Below are 18,329 nucleotides of genomic sequence, written 5' to 3'. Positions count from 1 at the left end.
TAAAGATGGCACCATGGCCTCTGCCTTAGGCGCTTAGATGAGCTCAGTTGCAGAGCAACAGAGCAACACCCCAGAAGAGCAGAGCAGAGCCCCGTAGTGGGCTTGCCAGGTGAATCTTGGTCAGGGTGCATGTGGGAGTCTCTCTGCCTCCCCTCCTATCACTGAACAAAAAATTTAAAAAAAAAAAAAAAAAAAAGAATTGTGAGCCTACATGTACTAGCAAAATAGTCTCAAAGCATATAGAGTAATGATCAAAGGAATTACAATGGTAAACTGATGAAACTACAGCCAGAGGTTGGAAATCTAAACAGACCTCTATCTGATATGAAGATTTTTTTTAATGAGCAGAAATTAATAAAAATATATATAATAAAATAAAAGCCAATCAAAAAATTGAGAAAAGCAATTAAACCAAAAGCTGCTTCTTTGAAAATATTAATAAAATGGACAACACAAAATTAATCAAGGGGGAAAAAAGAATTCTCATGTAAACAATATTAAGACAACAAAGAGGGATGTAGCTATTACTGTACAGAGAGTTTTTAAATAACAAGAATGTTATGAAAAATACCACTTTCTTGAAAATGTGGATTCTTAAAAATGGCTCAAGGTGAGATAGAAAAATTTAAATAGAACTATATAAAGAGGTTAAATCAATAATAGTATTTTTTTGGAATTTACCCCCCTAAATAACATCAATCCCAAGTGGGACAGCAGGCCGATGGAAGGCCTGGAACGTTCAGAGCAGTTGGCTCAGTTGGTGGTGGTGGGGGGTACTGTATTTGTCTGGTTCCTGTGGTTGTCATGTGCAGGGGCCGGGGGCAGAGGGGGATTACATTCTTCTTTTTCCTCCTTTCTCCATGAGGAGACCAGATAGGACAGATGTCCCCTCCTTCCCTCTACTCACTCCCTTGGTCCTCCCATGGGGGGGGGGGCTAGGGAGAGGATGGGAGGAGCATCAAACAACCCTGGTCCCTGCTAATGGGAGAGGGGGAGAGACCTGCCTTGGGAAGGCCATGAGGCCACCCTCCTGTCCTCCCTGAGTCAGGGATGGGTGAGACTCGCCCACTCCTTCTGCATAGATGCCAAGGGGCCGTGAGCTGCCACCCCAGCTCCCCCGAGGCTTGGCTAGTCATGGGGCAGGGCAGAAGGGAGCTGGACACTTCAGGAAGCCTCGCTTCTGCCCAGGTCTAAGTTGCATCCTCTAACAGACTATACCTTTTTTTGGGGGGGAGGAGGGTAAATAAGCTGGTAATTGTACTTTGATCTTCGTCTGACATTGCATCTGTCTTCCGCAAGTGAGGCCACCAGAGGCTGGGTGAACAGGCACCCCACACCTCGGAGCAACAAGCACGTTTCGCATTTAAATGAGAAAAAGGCTGCCTGACCGGGCGGTGGCGCAGTGGATAGAGCATTGGACTGGGATGCGAAAGACCCAGGTTCGAGACCTCGAGGTCGCCAGCTTGAGTAAGGGCTCATCTGGTTTGAGCAAAAGCTTACCAGCTTGAGCCCAAGGTCGCTGCCTCGAGCAAGGGGTTACTTGGTCTGCTGAAGGCCCATGGTCAAGGCACGTATGAGAAGGCAATCAATGAACAATTAAGGTATTGCAAAGCGCAACAAAAAACTGATGGTTGATGCTTCTCATCTCTCCGTTCCTGTCTGTCTGTCCCTCTCCCTGACTCTCTCTCTCTGTTTCTGTAAAAAAAAAAAAAAAAGAAAAGAAAAGAAAAAGGCTGACTTTTCCTAAGGCTCAGCCGCAGCTGCCTCCCCTCCCTCTGTGCCCACCTGAACCATCAGCCCGTCACCCCCGTCACTGTCACCGCAGAGATAAGGAGGAACAGTCTGTTCACTAAGGAAGCCCAGAGCCCTGGACAGCCGCCCCTTCCAGCAGACGCCCCGCCAGGGAGTCTGGGTGGGGGCGAGGGGAGGGCTCATGTTGTCTTTCCCCAGGAGGACACAGGGGCAGCTCGGGGGCTCTGTTTTTCTTGAGTCTGTCTGGGAAACAGAAAGAAATGTGCTGACTCATCGCCTGGTCCCCACAAGTCAGCAACAACGGATTTCTGTCCGTTTACAATGATAGATAAAAGAAAAACCCCTTTTTTGGCTCACGTCCATTTTTGGGGTTTTTTTGTTTTGGTTTTTTTCCTTCTTGGAATCACCCCCGCAGTCAGTGTGAGCTGGTGGACAAGCAGAGCGGTCAGGGGCTGATTCTGGTTTGGGGGTTGATGGCTGGTCTTTTATCTCCCCGTTGTCACGACAGGATGGAAAATATCTGTGGCTTTCTCCTTTGCTGGGCGCAGGCTAAGGGAGGGCTGTGTTGCCTCATGCCCCTTGTAGTAAGGCCTGTGGGGACCATGCTAGGGCGTTGGTGCCGTTTACATTCCCAAAAGACCCTCCTGGGCATGGCCAGAAACATTCCTAAGGGCATCCGTCCATCACACACATACGGTCACTGGTCACCTCCACAGGGCCAGGCCCCGTGACCACCACTGAGATTATGGCAGGGGTTAAATAGGCGTCCCCAAACTACGGCCCGGCCTGCGGGCCGCATGCAGCCCCCTGAGGCCACTTATCCGCCCCCCCCCCCCCCCCCCCGCCGCCGCACTTCCGGAAGGGGCTCCTCTTTCATTGGTGGTCAGTGAGAAGAGCACTGTATGTGGCGGCCCTCCAATGGTCTGAGGGACAGTGAACTGGCCCCCTGTGTAAAAATTTTGGGGACCCCTGGTTAAAACAAGGGGCTCCACACGGGGCCAGAGGGAGGAGACGGACATTTCCCCCAGGAATCACGAGCCTAAGTAAAGCTAGTGCTACATGGACTGAGGGCTCCATCCAGCTCAGGGCCCCCACCCCCTTCCTCTCCGCTGGCAGCTGTCAGGGCCACCTCCCAGTCTCTCCTGCCTCCGATCTCACCTAGCTTTAACCTAAGGTGACCGACTTTTTTACAATGAAAAGGAGGACGAAAATAAATTGAAGAAAACAATATTGTAAATAAAAGAAACATTTTATTCATTGCAACAATAATATACTATAATATGATAAATGCACAATAAAAACATCTGTGATATTTTATATTGTAATTATACTTACATGCCTATTAACTTTTAATAATAATTGTCAGGTAAAAGACTCATTTAGATACAAATACGTCACTTCACACACAATGGACCGACTCTGCATCAATCAAATATGGAGGTTTACAGATTAGTCTTCCAATATCAAAAAGGAGGACATGTAGGAGGACACTTTTCCAGGGAGGACGGAGCTTACAAAAGAAGGACTGTCCTCCCTAAAGGAGGACAGTTGCTCACCTTATTTAAGCCAGCCCCTCTCCAGCCTGCGGGATCCTTCTAGAACATCATACTGTTTGTGCTGTTCCTGTGGCCCTTGTATTTTGACCCTCCCAAAGTAGCAGTGGCTCCTCCAGTGCCTCCTCAGTCATGGCTCTGGGACCAGTGTGCCCACCGTGAGCGTTCATTCCGTCATCCGTACGTCCAGATGCGCGCTCGCTCTCTCGCTCGCTCCACAACAAATGGTGCAAGAACCCCGTGTGACAGCTGACGTCAGTGAGCACCAACAACACACAAGACCCCACTCAAAGTGTCGTGCGCTGGGACGGTTGATCCAAGTGCGGTAAATCCTTGTTGGCTGTTTTTATACCCCGAGGAGGGCTCTGAGACCTGGTGGGGGTGGGGTGGGGGGTTGAGTAACTGGATCAAGACCGCCGCTGATGATTCAAACCCACAGAGCTGGACTCCAGAATCGAGAATCGGAGCTCCCTACCACTAGGCAACAACGCAGCCAGGCGTCTCTTCCACCTGCCTGGCTGCCATGTTTGTTCTAATGGAGTGAGTCTGTAACACTGTAGCAAGGTGGACCAGGTGCAGATGCTGGGGGTGGGGGGTGGTACTGCTGAGCTACAACCCTGGAACATGGGGAGAGGACAGCCCCGGGAGTTCTCTGAACACATTGCTCTGAAAACCAGCTGAACTGAGGTCCGGTGCTTTGTGGCCACGTGCGGGAGGGAGGAGGACATGGCCTGTATCCTCGGGGAGCATACAGTCTGACGACAGGCCACACGACATGCCCGTGACCGGGCTGCTTTAGGAACTGAACAACAGAAAGAGCCAGGTCCGCGCAGAGTCCAGGGTGAGTTCCCAAGGAGCACCTGGTTTGGGTGGCCTCCCGTCCCTAAAGCCGTTGGGGAATGAATGGCGCCGAATTGGACCTCCCTGTGCAGGCCGACGAGGGAGAGGTGAGGGTCACAGGCCAGGGGAGCAGACGGTCCCGGGACCTGGCGCACCGTCAGGCCTCCAGCCTAGTGAGCCAGCCACAACCAGCGCTCTGAAGATCCAGTGACAGCAGTTCTTCACCTCCCAAGAGCACACGTCCCTTCCGAAGCCCCTCCCACTGGGAGACAACAGGAGGTTGCTGGTGCGCCCTGCTGAGAATGGAACTCTCAGGACATGTCTGTCTCCATGAATAGCAACTGGCCCCTTAGCTCTTGTGAGCCTGGCTCCTGTCACGCCTCTCTTGTTCCTATTCGGGGACCCACACACAGTCCTACACAACATCCAAGAGTTAGGGACCAGGGCGGGAGGATAGGAAAATCACACTCCCTTCTCTCTAATGGGTCAGTTTCTCTCTCACAGGCTCAGTCATGCATTCTAGAAAACTAAGCTGAGCTAGGGTCCCATGCAGAACAGTGGGTCAAAAGCACATATTTTCACATTCTGGATCGGTAAAGGTGCCTTACATTTCACGAGTTGCTTCCTCGCGTAATGTTTATTTGATCTGTAAAGCCTGGGGCAATAAATGTCCATCTCATTTTGCAGATTAAAAACTGAGATGCAAAGTCTCAAACCTCCAGACTTTCAACCTGTGAGCGACCCAGCGCTCCCACGGTGGCAGACATGCTGCCCGTGTCCTGGCCCACTTGCCGGGAGGTCCCAAAGAACATGAGCACGGTGGCCTAAGCACGTGTATCCTAATGCAGAATTCCAGCACAGCTAGACAACGTGCTGGTCCCCGAGCCTGGCCCTTTCTTCTCTTTCCCCGGACACGGTTCTTGTTAGAGCTGGACACAGAGTAGTTCTGGGGGTACGGGTGGGGCAACTTCTTTCCCAAGACCCTGTCCTGTCCACTCTCAGGGCCAAGCATGACGTAGCCCGGTCACAGAAAGGCCCAGCTGCACGGTCATATTTACCTTGGAGTGCGCTGTGCCCTGTCTTGCTCGCAGGCAGGCATGTGGAATGGGGGATGTGATGTTCCACAGAAAGGCTGGGCCATACAGTCACATTGAAATGCAAGTCAGCAACTGGCGCATGCACGCACACACACACAGGCACACGTGTGCTCACGCCACACATATGCTCTCACACACACACAGACACACATGCTCTCACACACACACACACTCATGCACCCTCATCCCCCTCCTATCTGCACATCGTTCTACCTGTGGAAATGACGTCACTGCCCTAGGACTCCCTGAGTGACACTGTGACAAGGCTGTGCTAGACTCGAGAAAGCATTCCGTCCAGATTTGGGCCTTAGGAGAGATGGCCTTTCTCCTCAGAAAGAGGGACCCGTGAGGGCACACGTTCAGAACGGCCAGCTGTGGAGGGAAGCTCTCAGGCATGCAGCCCAGAGGCCTGAGGCCTGGGTTTCGGTTTCTGCTCAGCCACTAACCAACCCTGTGACCCAGCCACGCCTCGGTTTTCCTGTGTGCACGCGGAGGGGCAGCTGGAACAGAGGGAGGTTGGCCTTAGGCGGCCTGACGCTTCCCTCCAGCCAGAACGCTGTGTGATTCAAACAGCACATCAGGACAGTTCAGCACGTGGCACATGGCCGGGGGTGTGGGGGAGCCGACGGGGTTCCCGAGGAATGAAGCACTGGAAATATCACAGCCTCGACGGTTCCTTTCTGTCTGGTCCTCCAAGAGCCGGGGAGCAGAATTTTGACTTGACTTTCCGCGGGGCACAGAGTGAGGGGCCACCCTTTCCAAGCTCAGGAGCCCTTACTGTGTCTTCCTCTCACCTCCTCCATTATATTTGATGGGTCATATTAAACAGAAGGAAAAATTTATTTTACTGGAGTGGAGGAAAAATGCATTAGGTTAGGTAATAAGTATGTAGAGTACATGGTTAGAGGTTTTGTAAAGGAAAAGATGTAATTTCGTGGTTATGCATGTTTGGGGCTATTTTCTGCGTGATGTTCTGCTGGTGGAAATAGAAATGATGGGTCAGCAGAACTGGGCTGAGGCAGCGGTGTGCGGGCATGGCCACGTCTTGCTGCAGATGCGACAAAGAGACTGGGCTCGTTGACACCTGGAGGCAGCGGAAGGGGGAGGCTGTTTGGGGGAGTTGGCAAGGGCGGTGGTTGTGGTCATAAGTCTGTGGGTCCTGGGGCACGCACGAGACCTCCGTAAGTCATGGTGGACACCTGCTGCATCTCTCGTGGGTGCAGCCATGGCAGGCCACGTGCTGTATGCATCCACTAGGCCTGGCCGGTTCTTCCCTCTCAGCATCAGTCCACAGGAGGCAACCTGGCCCTCAGAGGCGGGGACACACACTTGCCTGCTGCTCCTGATGGTGATGCCGCTGGTGGTCCTACCCCGGCCTCAGCCACCGCCAGAGGGCTCATCTCCCCACCCCCGCCCCGGGAGCAGGGTCCCTCCCCTTCACGCTTTATAACCAAGTTCCCCAGCTGATTACATGACAAGGGGCATGACGAGTGTGTCTTCCTGAGTTGTGAATTTCTATGATGAAGTGCTATGTTATAAAAAAACTAAATGAGGGCCTGACCTGTGGTGGTGCAGTGGATAAAGCATCGACCTGGAAATGCTGAGGTCGCCGGTTCAAATCCCTGGGCTTGCCTGGTCAAGGCACATATGGGAGTTGATGCTTCCAGCTCCTCCCCCTTTCTCTCTCTCTGTCTCTCTCTCCTCTCTCTCCCTCTCTGTCTCTCTCCTCTCTAAAAATGAATAAATAAAAATTAAAAAACAAAAAACCTAAATGATATTTGTTGACACATTTGTGAATCATATCAGGGAAAAAATATTTGTAATTATAATAATAAGAATTCATGGGACACTCATTGCCCTGGAACATCTGGGACCTGGCATTCTGGCGATGATGCGGGGTCATCTGGGGAGCTCGTCGCTTAGATTGGCCCGGAGCGAGCCACAGGCTGGTCGGCCAGCCAGCTGAGGGATAAACAAAGCCGACGTTACCTCTGGTCACGGCCGAGAGAGGTGGGTCATGTGAGAACCCATTCATAAGGGCCGAAATCCACCCATTTCTCCTGGCCGAGAGAGGTGGACCATGTGAGAACCCGTTCATGAGGGCCGAAATCCACCCATTTCTCCTGGCCGAGAGAGGTGGGTCATGTGAGAACTCGTTCATGAGAGCCGAAATCCACCCATTTCTCCTGGCCGAGAGAGGTGGGTCATGTGAGAACTCGTTCATGAGAGCCGAAATCCACCCATTTCTCCTGGCTGAGAGAGGTGGACCATGTGAGAACCCGTTCATGAGGGCCGAAATCCACACATTTCCCCCTCATAAGCAATGCGCCAAACCTGGTTGTTGAACTGGAAGTTAATTTATACTAATTTGTACTCTGCTCAGGCTTTCGCGAGCATGTATTTCTGGGTATTTCATTTGAAAGGACGCTTGATAAATAATCTTTGAAAAATGAATTGAGACTCAAAATAAATGATTCTGGAATTTCAGAAGCCGGTGGATGAGATTATGGTCATCGTTCACAGCCCATAGCAGCATTTCCTATTTCTCTAAAAGGAGGCAAATTCTATGTGTGCGCAGGGGCCAACCAGAGCCTTTCAACCCAGTTACGGGACTGCCCGTTGGGATGGGAAAGCTGGCCAGGACAGGGGTGAACATGGGGAAAGACATAGAGAATTGGGAACCCGTGTGCACTCCCTCATACCTGGCTCAGTGAAGTCATTCAGCTGCTCAGGGGACCGGTGGGCCGCGCCTCAGAACTGACAGACACAGGCACCATGCAGCCCCGCAATCCTACCTGTGGGTGTATAACCATACACCCACTTGAGCTTGGACCCAGGACAACTGAAAACATGTCCACGCAGAAATGTGTACGCAAGTGTTCATGGCAGCACTATTTGTAACACTGAAAATGTGGACTCAACCCAAATACCTCTCGTTGGATGAGCAGAGACACAAACGGTGGTATGACCATACAATGTCATTGTGTTCAGTGATTAGAAGGACCGAGGTACGATCCCTTCTACAACCAGGGTGAGCCTTGAACCCGCGATGCTCTGTGAGAGAAGCCAGGCACCAGCGGCCACAGACTGTATGATCCCAGTTACCCCAGGCAGTGACCTGAGCGGGATAGGCACGTGCACAGAGACAGGAAGTGGATTTGTGGTTGCCGGGGGCTGGGAGGGGTAACAGGAAGTAACTGCTGATGGGGGGAAGGCTTCTTTTTTTGGAGTCACAAAAATGATTAAGAATTAGATGGTGACCACGGCAGTTCAACACTGTGAATATATTAAAACCGTGTGCTTTTGAAAGGTGAATTTTATGGCCCGTGAGTCTATCTTAATAAAAAAGAGGACTTTATCTTGCTATTAAAGGGCCATCTAGATGATTGTAACTAGAAAGGTATCAGCACCGGAGGGGACGGAGGGAAGGGTGCCTCCGTGGAACTGCTGGGGGGGGCATGCGGAGGGAGCCAGGTACACAGAGGGGGATTTCCTACGTGACAAGGTAGCATTGCAAATCAGTAAGAAAAGAGAAGTGGTGGAAGCAGCTGGCCCTCGGTGCGCGGGGAAAGTTCGAGTCCAACCTCACACCCCCGCAAACACAGATCCCAGACAGATTAAAGAGATAACTGTCATACTCTAGAAATAGAAGGAAATTTAGGGGGACATGCCTGTGACCTTGAAGAAAGCCACCGTCAGCCACACACAAAATGCTTGAAAGGAAAGACATGTTTGACCGTGTGAGAACTGGAAGCTCTGAGCAACAACACAAAAGTATCCTACATGGATTATAAAGACATTTCTCACCTCATAAGAGGCAAAGTATTCATATCCTGACTAGATAAAGAACTTCTGGAATCAATAAGAATATGTCAGAATGACAAATGTCCCGCACCAGTCCCACCTCCCACCTTTCCTTCTCCAGTGATCTCAGAACTCCGTCCTGTCCTCGGTGACACAGACACCATCTCCACCCCCTTCTCACAGAGCTGTCGGGGTCCCCCCCCCAGTGAAGGATGGTCATCGGTCATCTTTCCTCGCAAAGTCGAGGGGGTCTTTGCAGTGTCATGTCTGTTGGCAGCAAGCCCTTCCCAGAAAGGTGAATCGGTGAATCCCTGAGTGAGGGAACCAGGGGCCAAGGCAGCGCTGCGGGGACAGCCTGAAGCCCGAGTGACCGCTCTGTATGCTCGGGGGGCGTGGCCCTGGCATTCGGAGGGCTCGACTGAGGAGTGTGCTGAGTGTCCCCACCCACTTCTTGCCAGCCATTCGCCTGCCCAGAGTTACTTTGTTCAACAATAAAACAAAGCTTGACACTATCTTCACTCAGGAGGTGGCCACGCTGTGGTTTTCTTTTGCAAGCAGTGACATGATTAAAGAATGGAGTATCACAGGCCTGTCACAGGGGGACTTTATTCTTAGAAGACCTTCCGGTTTTTCTATCCTACCGAGTGAGACATTTCACTCTTAATTGGGCAATTCGGTGAGGTCCCCTCTCTCACTCTCTCCACCCCCTCCCTCTCACCCTCTCCTTTGTCCTCATAAGCCATAGATTGAGACCTCGTCTTGTTATGTGTCGGTTCCTCCTCTCATGACAGAAGACAGTTTGCACGAGGGTGATGTGGCGATGTCCATGAGGTCTGCTGTGCGGCTGGATTTTGTAAACACCCAGCATTAGGACATACCTGGAGGGTGGCAGAGACAAGAATAGACCCAGGGGGTCTATTTTCCAAGCCTATGGATGTTCTCCCCCTGGCTGGGTTGCATTGGGCTTATTAGCATTTCCTGTTAAGACTCCTTATTTAAATATTTGATGCAGAAGGGAATTCCGTTTTTAAAAGCAAGTGGAGATGGTCAGAGGCAGTTGGTTTATTGTGAGCGGGTGATTAAATATGATGCCTGAACCGACTCTCTCCTCCCTGCAGGGTCATTGTTACTACCACGGACACGTGCAAGGATATCCTGGTTCGACGGTCAGTCTCAGCACTTGTTCTGGTCTCAGGTAAGTGACCCTGACAGTGAACGGCTCTGGTCATAAGCACGGCTATGGCAGACCAAACCCTCTCTTCTCCTGTTCACTCTGGCGTGCTGAGAGTGGATGATGGGGCCTCACCTCCGCCCAGCCAGACGGGAGGCCCCACATGACGGCTCGCAGGCACACGGCTTACCAGGCTTGAGGTTTCTCCTGCTGCGCCTCTGTCCGTGCTGACCCCGCCTGGTGCAGGGCGGAGCGGGGGGGGGGGGGGGCAGAGCGGGGGGGGGGGGGGGGGTCGGGGGGGGGGACTAACCCGGCCCAGAGTCAGCATTCGCGGATTTGTGAACGTCTTTCATTCACGTGACTCAGAGACTGAACAATTCCTGGTGATGAAAGAGACAGGGCATTAAACGAGGTAGCGATTACGCTGCATGCTTCATAATGATAGAAAGTCCTTCTTATTAGGAGACAATGTAAAAGGGACTCACCTAGCCCAGACCAGACGTGTGGAATAAGGCGTGGCAGGCGGAGGGCTTTCGTGGCGAGTCTGTGGCACGAAGCACGACCCCACGACCTTCTCCTGCCAGCAGTCCAGCCGCTCCCGACTCATCACGGCTGGCCCTGTCTGCTCACCAGGAAAACCAGTTTGTTTGACCAACCTCCAGCTGCCCCAGGTTTTTTAATTAGGTCTATTTATTGAGTTTAGGAACTAACAGCTTGTATCATCAGAGCCCTGCTTTGCCCTGGCCCGTGGCACTGGAGTGTGGTTCTGTGGGAGGGAGAAGGGAGGGGCTGGGAGGGCATGCCAGTCTGAGCATACGGCAGGGCTGCTCCCCAGGGTGACGGCAGTGACCGCACAGCTCTGGGGGTTCTGTGTGGGATGACGGGGAATGAGCCTCCATACGCACACACCGCACACACAGTGTGTACATACCGAGTTGGGCTCTGTGGTCATGCAACACGGGGGCTCAGACGTGAATGGGGTGGGGCAGACCTGGCGGCATCCGGGACGAAGGTCAGCGGCCAGTCCACTATGGAGGCCCTGGGGCCCCAGATGGATGCTCTCTCTTCCTCGGAGCACCATAGCCCAGGCAGTGAACTGGTCCCCGGTTCCTTCCGCACGGAGGAGTCTGTCTCTCTGACTGGATGATACAGCGTCTCGGCGTCCACCTTTGAACTCCAGCACCTGGAGAACATTCCTTCCCGGGGACCCGGCACAACCCATAGCCTGGCAAAGAGGAGTACGGTGCCATACTCTTGGCTGGGACTTCAGAACAGTCAGAAGAGTTAGGGACCATGTCGACCACCAAGACCAAGTGGGACGGGAAGGGGAACCTGTGTGCGGATGGTGTTCCTGAGAACGTGAGCTTCCCAGGACTCCATGCTGTTGTTGCAAGAACAGCGGACCATGCACGGAGCTCACAGTCAGCCTGAGGGTCTGGCTGGTGAAGCGTCCGACCAGAGGGAGAGCCGGGTCCCATCAGCTGCCCAGCGGCAGCCGGATCGACAGGGGGTGGGAACAGAGGGATGCACACACTGTCGCAACCAGCCCGGCAGATTTGGACAACGAAAAAAGGGATTAAAACTTTTATGTTAAATGCACAGAATGACCCAAAGATACATTCCAAGCTGGGAATGCAGAGGGGAACTTGAATGGCCTGTGGGGGATGCTTTGATTAGAGCCCAGCCAGCTACAGCTTTGCAGAGAAAAACAAAGCAAAAACAGAGAAGGACCCTCACACGCGCTCCAAAGGGGCTTGATCCGAGAGGGGCAGGCAAGGGAGACTCCGTCCTGGACCCAGAGAAGAGGGGAGAGAGTGAGAGGCCATCCCTCATGTGCAGCTTGAGGGGACAAGATAAGGGAGGAGAAGGACCAGTATCCCAGGAGGCAGGGGAATGGCGGGGGACAGAGCTCTGGCCGGGACGGCTTGAAGTGTGCCGTGGTCAGAAGGGGCGCGGCCGTGAGTCTGTTCTGCCTTTGAAAGGACTCTGAGGGCAGGCAGCGGGGAGCCCGGGCCCGAAGTGAGCCGGGGCACCTCACACGCCTCCTGGGACGCTCAGCCCTCCTTGGGATGGTTTCCATGAAATGCGCGTGCTTCCCCCGCATCCTGGTCTCTCGTTGGCTCTCGCGCTCCTTGCCTCTCCTCCGCCAGGGAACGCCTCGTGGGGACCCAACCACCGTCGTCAGCCCATCGTCCCCCACCCTGAGGAAGCCCCCCACCCCGTCTCAGCCGTGCTGCTTTCCAGCTGACTCCAGACTAAGCCTCGCACAAGGGCTTGCTGTCCTTCTCCCCACTGCCCCGCCGCCTGGGACACGCTGCCCTCCCTGCCTCTCGATGGCCTTCGGAAGGGTCACGCTGCAGCAGGGAGCAAATCAAATGACGCCTGCTGCAGGAAGCCCAGCCTGGCCTCCCAAACACTGCTTGCTCATCACGCAGCTCAAGCCTGCGTCCCCCGTGCGTCACAGGCAGCCTTGGCGTGTACGGCACGGTTCCTGCCACACAGCAGGTGCCCCAGGAATATCTGCTACATTGCTGTTGTAAAGCACCGCCCCCCTCGCCCTCGTCACAGTGGATGTCTGAGTCTTGTCCTTTCACCTGCCCTGTTGAAAGGACCTTTCGGGTGGGGGACATTTCCGATGCATTGCTTGTAGCCCCTGGAGAGCTCTGCGTCAGCCCTAGAGGTGGGAGACAGCACAGAATGCTTTTAAAAATCCAGTTCAGTAAAGAAATGCAGCTGTGCGGCTTTCTGGTCCAGGACTCAGTACCACACGATTGTGTCCCTTCAAAGCCTCGCAGTGGTTTTTCTGTGTAAGATAAAGATTGCAGCGCTGTTTTATAGAACGACATCCACTCTGACATGAAATGCAGGAAAACTTCTTGCCCCCAGACTACTGAAAATTAGCCAATCAACTGGTTTTTCAAAGGGCAGAACCGACCAGTGTTACGGCCCTGTGGAGTCAGAACTAACCGTGACGCTGAAAGTAATTATTTACAGTTGAATGGTCACAGCAAACACCGCCCTTGTTGAAAAGACGAAAGTTCTGCTTTCGTGCAGCGTTACTATTTCCAATTTTTAACCAACAAGTTGAGTCGACGGGTTTGGAGACACTGGGCCCGAAATCTCCCGCTGAGAAAACACGAAGGGGCAGGAACCTCAGGAGGGAAACAAGACGGAGGAGGCAGGAAGCTGAGCGCAGCCCCCACGGAGCCGGCTACCCCGAGGTGCCCTGGGGTCGCGGTCCTCCTGGGCACCTCGCAGCCGGGCTCCCTGCTCACCCGGCACCTCGCAGCCGGGCTCCCTGCTCACCCGGGCACCTCGCAGCCGGGCTCCCTGCTCACCGGGCACCTCGCAACCCGGCTCCCTGCTCACCCGGCACCTCGCAGCCGGGCTCCCTGCTCACCGAGCTCCTCGCAGCCCAGGCTCCCTGCTCACCCGGGCACCTCGCAGCCCGGGCTCCCTGCTCACCCGGGCACCTCTCAGCCGGGCTCCCTGCTCACCGGGCACCTCGCAGCCCGGGCTCCCTGCTCACCGGGCACCTCGCAGCCCAGGCTCCCTGCTCACCCGGCACCTCGCAGCCGGGCTCCCTGCTCACCCGGGCACCTCGCAGCCCGGGCTCCCTGCTCACCCGGGCACCTCGCAGCCCGGGCTCCCTGCTCACCCGGGCACCTCTCAGCCGGGCTCCCTGCTCACCGGGCACCTCGCAGCCCGGGCTCCCTGCTCACCGGGCACCTCCCTGCTCACCCGGCACCTCGCAGCCGGGCTCCCTGCTCACCGAGCTCCTCGCAGCCCGGGCTCCCTGCTCACCCGGCACCTCGCAGCCCGGGCTCCCTGCTCACCCGGCACCTCGCAGCCCGGGCTCCCTGCTCACCCGGCACCTCGCAGCCCGGGCTCCCTGCTCACCCGGCACCTCGCAGCCGGGCTCCCTGCTCACCGGGCACCTCGTGCTCACCCGGCACCTCGCAGCCCGGGCTCCGTGCTCACCGGGCTCCTCGCAGCCCGGGCTCCCTGCTCACCGGGCACCTCGCAGCCCGGGCTCCCTGTTCACCCAGGCACCTCGCAGCCGGGCTCCCTGCTCACCCGGCACCTCGCAGCCCGGGATCCCTGCTCACCGGGCACCTCGCAGCCCGGGCTCCCTGCTCACCCGGGCACCTCGCAGCCGGGCTCCCTCGCAGCCGGGCTCTGTGCTCACCCGGCACCTCGCAGCCCGGCTCTGTGCTCATCGACCTCGGTGGGTACGGTTTTTCCAGATCTCATAGCTCATCCTAAATGGCCCGCGGCAAAGTGGCCCAGAGGACCAGAAAGCCAAGGGCACGGAGATGACCTTGCCTCTGCTGTCCTGTCTGCTAGACGAAGGCCTCCAAGGAGACAGAGACCTGGGCTGAACTGGTGCGTGCTGGGCGCTCAGGAAATGCTGGTGGAATGCTGTGCTGTCCCCAAGCCATCAACCGGTTGCTGAAATGTAATCTTAGCTGGCCTGAATTTTTTATTTAAGTCTTTAGAGGACAGTGTGTCGTGTGAAGGAAGAACTTTGCTTAGAAGGGAGGAAAAACTAATTTGACCCTGACCTCCACAGTCTGCCCTCAGGCCCTCAGCGTCTACTGGGCAGGCCTGGGCTGGGTCCCCTTCCAACCCCTCTGGCCATGCTGGCTCTGGCCAGGGCTCTGTACTGTGGTCTTTCCTTGCTCGTCCTCCCATGCAGATGGACATTCATCCCATCATCCTGGGCAAACACCGGTGGGAGCCACCGTCTCCACCCTGAAGGACTCCCAAGGTCAAGTCTCAGCTCTCCCCAGCTCCCACTCTCACTCAGGAGCTTGAAACACCCAAATTCAGACTCCTCTGCGTCTCTCTCTTGAGCCCGTTTCTGTGGAAAGCCCAGGGCATCTTGCGCCGTTGGTTGCGCCGTGGTTGCGCTGTGGGGGCCGTGGTTGCGCCGTGGGCCCACCCCCCATCTCTGTTCACCTCCCTCCTGCCCCAGGGCCCTGCACACGCCCGCCCCCAGAAGATCTTCCACTCATCTCTTAAACAGTTCTCATCAGCAGCCCAGAGATCCACCTTTGCTCCAAGATTTTCAAATAGCCTCCCACCCGTGCTTCCTGCCTCCACCCTTCCCTTCACAGCCATCTTGCGCATTCCGGAAGGTCGTGTTTCAAAAACACTGCTTGATCGTATCTTAGGACCTGCCCCCGCCCCTGCACTCAACACCACGTGGCTCCCTGTGGCCCACACGTCAGAGCCCTTCCCCCACTCCAGCACACATGACTGATCCCCTCCGCACACATTGGTCACCCGCTGGCCATGCGGGCCCAGCCGGGGCTAGGGAGTGAGAGCAGATAAGGGACGTGCTCCCTGGGTGAGTGGAGCAGCCAGACATCACTCTAGTGCCCTGTGGTAAGTTCCGGAAGCAAGGTGACAGAAGCCCCCAGAGGAAGCTCCGCAGAAGGGCCCTGAATGCCAGGCCGTCCTGATGGAGTCCGGGCCCACCTGGACCTCCGAAGTGATGTGTCAGCCTGGAAGGTCATTCCAGCCAGGGGATGGCCCCGGGAATAGGTGAGGGCTTTGGGTCCCCAGAGACACAGAGGATCAGAACAAAGCCCTTATCCGAAAGCAGCTTGCATACTGCCTGCAAGGCCAGAAGCACCATGGGCTTCTGGTGCAAGCAGCAGGGAGATTCAACAGAGACCCCCAAGATGCGGGAGGGGGAGGCAGAGAGAAGAGGGAACAGCAAGTCCTGGCCGCTAGGAATTTGTTGGATTTATGAGAGGCGGTCTTTTAGTCTCTGCAGGAAGAGTGTGTAGACCAATGAGTGATGAGACCACAGCACACCCTGAGGCCCGAAGCCAAGGTCACGGGTGCAGGCAGAGATTGGCACCCCTCCAAGAGCCTCGCTGACTGCCCCCATGCTGCATGCCCAGACCTCCTTCCGAGGCTCCCTCTGCCCACCTGCACGTGTCCTCATGTCCACGGTGTCTCTCCCGGGGACACTGACCTCTGTCTCACCTCCACTTGTGCTCCTTGAAGGCCGCTCACCTTGCCCCATGTTCCCCCATCTCATTCTTAAAGGCCACTCACTTGGGCCCCCCTACCCCCCTGTCTCCAGCCTTCCCTGTCCTCCCAGGACCCCCTTCAAGGCCCCTTTCCCCATGGACCTGTGGGCAGCCCTGAGGTGCTCTGGCATCCCTCCCTCGGACGTCGGCTGAGCCCACCCCAGAGCAAGCTCTTGGTGACTGAGGAGAAAGGGGCTGACCGTCCACTGTGGCCAAGGACCAGGGACCAAGCTCGAGAACCAGGTCTGTCTGGGGAATCCTGGCGCGGCTGCTGACCAGCTGCATGGCCGTGTGAGTTTCCTGGGCTGCCACAACACATGGCCGCAAACTGGCTGACAGCAACAGCACTCCACGCATGCACAGCTCTGGAGGCCAGAAGTCTGCAGTCAGGCCAGTTCCTTCTGCTGGCCATGCAGGGAACACGCTTCCCCCGGCTCTCGATGGCCCCTTCCATCCTGGCATTTCCTGTGGCCGCCTCAGGCCAGTCTCTGCCTCTGTCTGCACGTGGCCTTCACCCCTCTCTCCGTGGCCTCTCCTCTCTCTGACTCTGGTAAAGACACGCATCACAGCATTGAGGGCCCACCCTAAATCCAGAATGATCTCATCTTGAGATCCTGAACTTAATCACATCTGCAGAAACCCCTTTTCCAAGGGTGACGTCCACAGGTTCCGGGGATTAGGACTTGGACGTACTTTGGGGGGAACACTGTCCAACTCACTACAGTGCGACCTTGGGCTTTTATCCTTGGCTTTCTCTTAGCTCAGTGAGCTTCTGATACCTGCTTTGTAAGGTTTGCTGTAAATAATATTAGAGAAAATACTACCTCCAAGGGCCTGGCTCCTGGTGGAAGGTGGGTAAGGAATGGCGGCTGATGGGTATAGGGTTTCTTTTCAGGGTGTTGAAGATGCAGGAATTAGATTGTGGGTTATGTGTGCACCACTCTAGGAATGTATTAAAAAAACCATTGGCTTGCCGTGTTCCTAGAGTGAACTTAACAGTAGGTGAGTTATTTCCCCCCAATAAAGCTGTTATTTTTCAAAAGGAGTCTGGCTGAGGGTGGTCTCCTCATAAATTATAGCTGCTACTATTGTGCAGATGCCTCCATAGTAACTGTTCTTCACATCTTTTCTAACAGCTCAACATTTTACCTCTTTGGTTGTGCCTCCCAAACCTGGTGATCACAAATTACACCCGAAAGGGGGGCCAGGGGGTGAGATGTCCTCACGTGACCCGCTGGGGGCTCGCCTGTGCCTTGCACGTGGCAGGGGTCATAGATAGGTGGTCTGATGGTCCCTGAGCAGTTCACACGGAAATTACGGATTGGAAATGAGCCCCCCCCCCCCAGTTCTTACATACTCGCCAGTATTGCTGCCGTCACCATGTATCAAGCGTCTGTGAGGGGACATACTGCTTCTATCCACGAGCTCCTCAAAAAAAAAAAAAAAAAGCCTGAAATGAAATTCACACCAACTGTGTCTCTAGATTATGACTGGCAGCGGGATATTGAGAGCAAAGACTTTTTTCCAAGAAAATGAAATTGGCAGTTGAACACGGAACCAGCCAGGATCACCCATACGTGCTAATCCTGAACTTACCACGGGCGGTCAGAAACCCCCACGCCACTGTCCTGCGTACTGGGCGGCCGTGAGAAAAACGGACGCGGGAACAGCCACATGGAGCTGCGCCGTTGCCCGGTGCGCCGTGGCCTGAGAAATTAAGAACTGAAGGTTAAGAAGGACAGAACGTTGATTTTCACTCTGAGAGCTAATAAAATCCACTTAAAACTTGAACAGATTCCTCTTTTGCGGAATGAGAAAAGAACAACAACAACAGGGGTTCAAATGTTAAAGTAAAGCTGCCGGTTTTCAAAGCTGTTGCTCTGGGCCTGACCTGTGGGGGCGCAGTGGATAAAGTGTCGACCTGGGACGCTGAGGTCGCAGATTCAAAACCTCGGCTTTCCTGGTCAAAGCACATATGGGAGTGGATGCTTCCTGTTCCTCCCTCAACTTCTCTCTCTCTCTCTCTCTTTCTCTCTCTCTCCTCCTCTCTCTCTAAAAATGAATA

General features: G+C 54.7%; 1 protein-coding gene across 1 annotated transcript in view; it reads left to right on the top strand.

The window, feature by feature from the left end:
* Positions 1 to 18,329, top strand: part of ADAM12 (ADAM metallopeptidase domain 12) — a 311,461-nt gene that overhangs the window by 185,464 nt on the left and 107,668 nt on the right. The window contains 1 exon segment of the mRNA XM_066240397.1: positions 10,165 to 10,241. Coding sequence (XP_066096494.1) covers positions 10,165 to 10,241 — 77 coding nt within the window.

Source organism: Saccopteryx bilineata, chromosome 7 (assembly GCF_036850765.1).
Source record: "Saccopteryx bilineata isolate mSacBil1 chromosome 7, mSacBil1_pri_phased_curated, whole genome shotgun sequence".
Lineage (NCBI taxonomy): Eukaryota > Metazoa > Chordata > Mammalia > Chiroptera > Emballonuridae > Saccopteryx > Saccopteryx bilineata.
This window is presented reverse-complemented; position numbering and strand designations above follow the sequence as displayed.